Source organism: Apium graveolens, chromosome 8, assembly GCF_009905375.1.
Source record: "Apium graveolens cultivar Ventura chromosome 8, ASM990537v1, whole genome shotgun sequence".
NCBI classification, from domain to species: domain Eukaryota; kingdom Viridiplantae; phylum Streptophyta; class Magnoliopsida; order Apiales; family Apiaceae; genus Apium; species Apium graveolens.
Genome location: NC_133654.1, coordinates 89,695,362 through 89,703,602, shown reverse-complemented (window position 1 = coordinate 89,703,602; position 8,241 = coordinate 89,695,362). Strand labels below are relative to the sequence as shown.

The 8,241-nt window shown below is 33.0% G+C and overlaps 1 protein-coding gene across 1 annotated transcript; it reads right to left on the bottom strand.

Moving 5' to 3' along the window:
• Window positions 1-406: 406 nt before the first annotated feature.
• On the bottom strand, window positions 407-6,984 carry LOC141678757 (uncharacterized). Its single transcript, XM_074485134.1, has 9 exons — window positions 6,870-6,984; window positions 5,705-5,753; window positions 5,280-5,367; window positions 3,256-3,435; window positions 2,930-3,106; window positions 2,501-2,674; window positions 2,266-2,420; window positions 2,035-2,161; window positions 407-854 (listed from the first exon to the last, which is right to left on the bottom strand). Exons 2-9 carry the CDS (start codon window positions 5,728-5,730, stop codon window positions 843-845), a joined length of 939 nt encoding a protein of 312 aa, XP_074341235.1. The 5' UTR covers window positions 5,731-5,753; window positions 6,870-6,984; the 3' UTR covers window positions 407-842.
• Window positions 6,985-8,241: the final 1,257 nt, after the last annotated feature.

Sequence of the window (8,241 nt, the reverse complement as noted above, 5' to 3'; positions counted from 1 at the left end):
CTGATTTGGTTTTGCATTTCGGGAAAATTTATACACATTTGCCACATTGTGTTTTTACTTGTATATTTCTCGATTTGTGATCTGTACTGCTTTAACCTGTTGCTTCGATTTATGTCCTGCATTTCTTTATAGCTTGCATTTGTACTCGAACATGCTTCAGTATGTACATATTTAGCTAGGTATCTCTAGATTATTAGGAATTATGTTTTCTTTACCATTATTTGGAATTATGTTAATAATTGAGATAAAAATTCCCACAGGAAATGTAACCAAAATTTGTAATGTTAGATTGCTTTTTTTCTTTTTTGAAGTTATGTTAGATTGTTAATCATAGATTTTATCATAGGAGTGGCATCATGTCATAATAAAAAACATGTTTAATTCCTTCGTTTCTAGATCGAGGACATTCAAAAGAGAAGCCAATCTCTATATAATAATTCAACTGTAGCAATTTTAACAATCCATGGAAAGAATGCTAAGCCTCGAAAAACAAAAATATTCTCATACAATGTTACCGCTAAGAATGCTACATGCCCAATGAAAACACAAGACCAAGGACATGGTTTGCAACCATCAAACTCACGAGTAAACAAAAATGCAGGCCACTCCTCTCTTCTAGTAATAAAAAAGTGTTTGACATGCCTAACAAATAATTGAAAATTGCATCTTGATCAATTTCAAGAACATTTAAGATGGTTTTCTAATTGAAATTGCTCTAGAACTCCACAAGAACTGGACCCCATAATCTCGGAGACCAAACAAAAGTCCTAAAATGTCATATCTGACTTGCACTTGTAGGAGTGAAGTACTTCATTTTGGAAAATATCTTATCAGTTTTTCCATCAATGCTTCCTCTGTAGTAAGACGGAAAATTTTAGTTTGGATGAGAATATGCAGATATCTGATAAAAAAAATAAACTCAACTAATAAAAAAAACATCATCTGATCATGTATAAGACTATCTGTTGCAGCATATTCCACCAAGAAGTAGCCATTGAAACAAATGGAAGAAGAAACATATATTATTTTAATCTTTGGAATCATTGTGAAAAAATAACTTGCTAAAGCAACAGCGACACTTGTGGGGACAATTCTAAACAACCAAGGGCCACATAGTGGAGCAGAAGAGAGAGATAACTATTTAATTTTCCCTAGGATCTTAGCAGTTCAAGAGGCCATGCCAAATATATTTATTGAAAGAAGTTTAAACCTAAAAATTAAGCCACCAAGTAAGAAATAGATATATCTCCAAGTCAAAGGTGAATCCAGCATTATAACATCACCACATCATGTAGTGTACTGTTGTAAACATGGCATCTCTCTGTCTATATTGTATCAAAATATTGAAACTTGAAAGGCTTCAAAGGCTTAGTTGAGAAAGATCCCTTGAAACGGTTGAATAACATGAATAAAACTATAGTGTAAATATGAACATTATACAGGGAAATCATGATTGGCCGTTTGGGAAATCTTAAAACAAGTAACTTATAACTAAAAATGCACAAGTGACTTATAGTGATAAGTAGATGAAAACTTATAAGTTATATGTTAGAACTTTTTTTACTTAAATGAAATAAATAACTTTCAAATACAACTATCTTTATTCGTGAATTTTAAATTTAAAAAACATTTACAAACATATATTTTAAAACTAAAATTAATAAAAAGGTGAAAAATTAAAATAAGTTGAGAAAAAGTATGTCGTTACTAACATTCAACTTATTAGCTTAGAAGTTGTAAATCCAACTTATAAGTTGGGTCGACAAACACTCGTCGATAAGTACTTACGGGCTTACAAGTCAATAAGCCACTTATTTGGTTGTACCCAAACAGGCAACTAGCTAAAAGAAGGGCTAGGTACTACAACCACCAAGTTTATATATCTTCGACATTGTTTAACACTGGGGGCATGAGATATAACAAGGTAAAAACCCAAATTGCATCTAATTCAACAAAATACATGCATAACAACAACCATTGGAGTATCAAAATTAAAAACAGCTGCGCTAAATTATGTCCAATTTACACTCTTACCTTGCGTTTATTGAACTTTCTTTCTCTGTAACTGTCATCCCCAAAGCCTGAATTTTGCCCAGCAGTTCTGCTCTCGAAAGGTAATGCTTTGATCTCATCAAAGAAACTCTCCGTAAAAGATTGCATACTAGGAAACAAGTGAAAAGCAGTCAACATTAGATAAATGATTTAACAATTAGCAGTGTCAACACACCAACAGGTGTTATTAAATAGGGATAGATCTAAAAATACCCATTCCTGGACTTCTTCATATGCATCATCCTCTTTTTCTCCATTTTTGTAATGGGAGCACGAGTAAATAGCTCTTCCTCTATACGAGATTGCGCTTCCAGCCTCTCTTTGTACTTGGTAACCTCTATACTTTCAGCTCCAACCATTTCTCTCACCTAAAATAGTGAGCAGTAAACTTCTGTAGCATATTGAAGCAATGCAAATTAAGTAACCATAAACACAGATTACAAATCACCTCTTCTGGCCTTCCCTCGAGATCATCCATCATATCTCTCATATAATCGCTCTGCTTAGATCTTCGAAGTGTTTGTTTCTCCTTCCTCTGAGCATTTCTTTCTTGTCTTGTCATCTTTTCTTCTTCCATCATAGCAGGCATAATTCTTGGTGGTTTATAAACTCCAATGCTATCCTGAAATCAATAAAATGGACATACATATAAGTACAGTACTTGTATACCACAGTTCCTGTATAATGATTCCAGTATTTTAGTTCAAAAAGATAATTTATTGAAAAGGAGAAGGAAGCTGCACAATCATTCTGCTCTACCATATACATTTTTAACTTGCTCTTTCATCTTTTCTAAACCCTTCAAGGACAGCATACATATACATCGAGTTTATAAGTGCTAATATGTCATACTGCTTCTACAATGCCTTTGACTTACCTCGCCAGGCACTTTAGGAATAAGCATGCCAGGATTGGGACGATACATCAATGGATCCTCCATCTTTTCAGTGGGATCTGCTTCCTTCTCATTTATACCCATATTCTCGACTTCGCTTCCAGAAGTCCTTGTGAGCTTCTGTATTTGATATTGTAACTTTTTGTCTATAGGACGAATCTGCAGATAACATATCAAAAACAGGCAATATCATGAACTTGAACTGTTAAACAGTGTCTACGTTAATATTGTGATTCGAGTCTTGCCACTCTCAGCAGCAGTTACATGAGTGAACCACTGACTTTATGACATGAAGAACAATACTATACCTTTTCCAGGAATAATCTGATCTCCACTAGGCTCCGAACAACAGGATGTCCCTCAATTGATAACCCTTTCGCCTTGCGGAGCAAGTAGTAAACTAGTGACTGGCAATAACTAAGAAGCAATAAGTGCTTGGCCTCAAGATAGCTTATCCCATCTACTGTTAATAATTGATCAGCTTTGACCTAAATAGACATAATGACCAATGTGAATGAAACAATATTATAAATGGGGTCGATAATCATTCTTCATAATAAGATGAAGGAAAAGCAGTATTATGAGGCTAGTCTGGTAAAAAGATATCCACTGTTGCATAGTACACTGTAAGGAGTGTACCAACTGGAAGGCTAAGCTACTGCATATTAGTGGATTTGTGTAACCGTAATAGGAAAGGTGGCCTTTAAGGATTCATGGTACATGTTTGTTTATTCTCATCTTGAATGTCATAGCTAAATTTCTGCAAATTGGTACGGGTAGTAGGAAGAGTGGGAACCTTAGAATGCGTTGGACATTTATAGGGTTAATAGGCTGAATCATCACTAAACTCATGTCCAATTTGCAGGTGGATCACTAAATTTAAAGGGCTAGCTTTCAACTCATTAATAAACACTTGAAATGAGATTAAAACGTTACAAACACTAAAAATTCGACGAGAACATGAAGTGCAGTGATGACATGTCTAGCACTATTTCCACCGTGGTTTTACCAATGAAAATAGGGTTGAACCGGTTTGACCCATGCAACTCATCCCTTTACACTAACCAACTTATCTTCTTCCTTTGCCCTTTTTTAATTTATCAATTTTATAAAACTTTGATCAGCCCCTTGTTATTCTATCAACTTTAATATAAGTTTCACTGTTTTTGAGATTCTTGTATTCTTATTACTTAATTAAAGTAGTATTTTGAGTCTGTATTCTTTGCGGGTTCGGTTGAGAAAGTAGTTCTTGGCTGGGGTTTATTTTAGGTTCTGATGAGTTAGGTCAACGAGACTTGGAAAGTTTCGTTCTAATAATTGAAAAATGTAAGCCAAAATAAGAAGAAGAAATATGTCACCCCTCTCCTCCAATCAAACCCAAATCTTTTGTGTAAAACACCTCCTCCCCATATACATGAAACTGTGTGTGTGTGTGTTAAGTATCATGTATCACTGATACATGAATAGAGATATTTAGTCTAACAGTTCATACACCCGCCCTTTTACATAACTTATCATCATCCTTACAAATCCTCAAAACCAATTCGTCAATTACTTCCCTCGACCCATCTTTTTCAAATTTACCCCATTTCACATTATATTTTAACGCATTATATGTATGTCTGTAAATATGTAATTTTATTTATGTGTATATGTGTGTAGAAAATGATGAAGATTTGAGTTTTCGACGTGATAGATCATATTACTGAACAAAGAAAAAATCAGGTTCGGCTTAAACCGGGCATTTAATTACAAAAATACCTAGTTGGGTGCTTGGCTCCAACTGATGTGTAGGAAACTAACGGATTCCATTAAATTCAAAGCCTCAGAGGAGAGTTAAAGGTTGTGCAATGTTTTTTAATGTTTAATGACCAATATGTGAGTTACCTCTAGTTGAGTGATGAGTTAGAAAAACTTTTTGAGTTAGGTGATTCAATTGCAAGTTGCCCACGAGTTTAGTGATGATTTAGCCTAAAAACCCGACATTTATCTGGACATATAATTTTCCCACTATTTCCTAACAGCAAAAAAGAAGAAAGATATAGTTAAAATAAAATTTCGCGCAAATCCGAAGAAGTTATCACGGACGAGCCCATTACTTAGGCAAGTCCATACATAGACAGTAATACCACACAAATTTAAGCAGTAAAAACTTGCACCAAATAAAATTATTTATCCAAAATTAATTCAGAAAAATTTATCATTACGTTAATCTAGCTAACTAAGTTTAAATTTCCATTTTAATAAGCCTGTGCAGGGGAAAATCTTATCCTTGCTTAAAGGAACTAATGCATGCCATTTAAGTAGATAAAACATTCAAAGAGATAAATACCTTAGCTGTCAAAGCTTGCACCTTATTTGTTACAGCATCTAATCCTTCTTTCATTTCTTTCAAAACTGCAACCAATCGTGGAGCATCTCTGACATACAAACAGACGTATTAAGTTGGATACAACAGAATATATGCATAGGAAACATTACATGATGATAATGACTTGCCAACAGCAATTTTAAGTTTCAAAATATAACTGGTTCACTAACTTAGTTGAATACAATCAACTATTACAAATATCACTTATTTCAGTGAAATGAAAATGCCATGGAACAAAATGGTGCAATTCTAATTTCCACTCCATTTTATAAGTCAAAAATTTTGAGACTAGCTTCAGCATGTAGATGAAGTAATAGATTGCAACAAAGTCCTAGTAAATTAATGTCGATCAGATGAGAATAACAACACAGTGGCACACCACTTACCCCTGCAAACCATTTTCGCCACCCATGCCCACTATGAGCCACTAATACTCTGCAAAATGCCAAAATCAAAATAAAAGAAAGCAAAGACAATCAATTAAGGAAATTAATCTTCCATATGCATGATGTAATAACAATCAACATCATGTTTAAGGAAAAAAACATTATCCAGCCCGATCTGGGTCTATACGACTCTTTAGGATAAGCATTACTGAAGCAAAAAAAAGACTGATAACCCTCGAAACTATATCATAAGTAAGCCTCTCCGAACCATAAAAGTGGACGCTACACCCAAAAAGGGTTATGTTAAGTAATGCAGAATTCCACCAAACACACATATATAACCTGATGATGCATGATTCCTATGATACCTTCCAAATGCACTAACAATCCAGTATTCCCCTCGAAATAAAAAAATTTTAAATAACAATATCGAAAACTCAGGCTAATAGTCAAGTTAGCCATTTTCTTTACGTTTCCCCCTCACATAGCACACTCCCCATTATATACAAAACCAATATAAAGATGTAATATCTTTAAACCATGAATATTAATAATAATAAATTTAGACTCCTTTTAATTATTCATTATGCACTACTTTTCATTCCATAAGTTTTGGGTTAGCAATTGCGGCCTTAGGTTATTAAATTTGTACCTTTAGTTATCCTAACCCAATAAAAACATGTCCAGATAAATATAAATTTAATTGAAACTAATTTAATTATGGAATGAGCCAATAACAGATATTTTTTTAAAAGACATCAATTACAAACCCTAGACATAGTAGAGAACGCAGCAGCACTTGCAAAAGGATTACTGGTTACACAAATTCTGGAAATTAGAGGTATGCATTCAGTTGCCAGTTTGGTTTGTCATAAAAGGTTCTTCGAAAAACCTCACTAAACACATAATTTAAGAATCTGCCAATAATTTTCATATAAAATTTCTCAGACGCATCTCATCAAACACATAGCGCAAATACTAATAAACTTGCTAATTTCCCACATAACCAACCATTTAAACCCAACCCAATATCCACATACATGTCAAGTAAACACTACAAAAATGAAGAAACAATAAAAAATCGAACCCATAAAAGACAAATATCTATTTTAATTATATATAAAAAAGAAAAAAACAAGCAAATTAACAGGTGAAGCAAAATTACGTGAGTTGAAATAAGAGCTAAATATGAAGCTCCAATTGAAAATGATATGAAGCTCAAGCCGCCGTTGTGCAAGTACTAAGTATGTATGTGTTTCAATGTGTATACATAGGTTATGTATTTTTTATTTCAAAAACTAATAAAAATATGGAAATTTACCAAAAATATCATCTTATGAGGTGTTTTTTGTCATTTTATCGTCTTTTAAACAATTTTGCAAAAAAATTTAATGCTCTTAATTACGTACTAGAGAAAAGAAAAGAACTTTGGTATCACAATTTGGAGACAAAATGTCCAAAATCTCACACGAACACGAAATTGGCCCTCTCAGAAACGCATCTTTTTCCTTTCAGATTCAGTGTATTTTGAGGGGTCTTTAGGGGCATAATGAGCTGGGATGACCATGTTGTTAGTGTTTGTGCACTAAAAGTAACACTATGATATTTTAGTTTAGGATATTTGGATTATTAATATTTATGTTCTATCGATTATTTTTTTTAAAATTTATTAATTCTTAATTTACTGCAATATAATTGTTAGATTAATAAATATCCTTGAAATATGATATGAATTTTATACCTCTAAGTACGTGACTTAGAAATGAGATTATGAGAATATTATCAATATTTCTAAAGGTCCCTAATCAAGTATTATTATTAAGGGACAATAATAATGCATTAAGACTGGTGTGTTTGTTGACTGATGATCAAATCTCATTGATCATCAGTATAGCTATACTAAAGTAAAAAACACAGACGGATGTATATGTACATGGTGCTGGACAGACCCAATGTGAGATTCTACATGTATGTTGTGTCATAAGTAATTCTCACTATAATAATGATGTAATGGTCCTTAGCCTTGAAATCATTACATTTTTATACGAGAATTAATGTACTTTGATTATATTAAAAGTTACCTTTAACCATGTAATGATAAAAATGTATTTCAGGTATATTATGAATCGTATGAGAAATATGAATGATCTAGAAAGGATTTAACCCTCCTAATTTTAAGAGTGATATTATTGGCCTCTTGTGTTAGCTAGACTATGAAATGCGTGGTCACGCTCAAATGTTGATTTCATATGATAGTCTACTCATTGATCAAGGAAACATGGATTAGACATTGATGAGGATGACACATTACATGCCTCTAGTATAATCTATAATATGTGGTTAAAGAGATTATATTACATTATACATTATTCACGAAAGGTTAAATCGATCACCGATTAAATTATTATTACTTGGGTAGCAATGATGTATTAGTAGATGCCGCTCATTGTTTACGATTTCAAATTAGATTTAAAATTCGTTGCCAACGTAATAATAACCTATAGGGTCACACACAAAAAATGCTTGAAGGATTATTT

What these genes read in the sequence shown, in the direction of transcription:
- LOC141678757 (XM_074485134.1), bottom strand. Translation starts at nt 5,730, where the DNA reads ATGGGTGGCGAAAATGGTTTGCAGGG. An exon ending in GGCGAAAATGGTTTGCAGGG is followed by an intron (nt 5,368 to 5,704) that starts GTAAGTGGTGTG and finishes TTTGTATGTCAG; the next exon opens with AGATGCTCCACGATTGGTTG. An exon ending in TGCAAGCTTTGACAGCTAAG is followed by an intron (nt 3,436 to 5,279) that starts GTATTTATCTCT and finishes ATGTCTATTTAG; the next exon opens with GTCAAAGCTGATCAATTATT.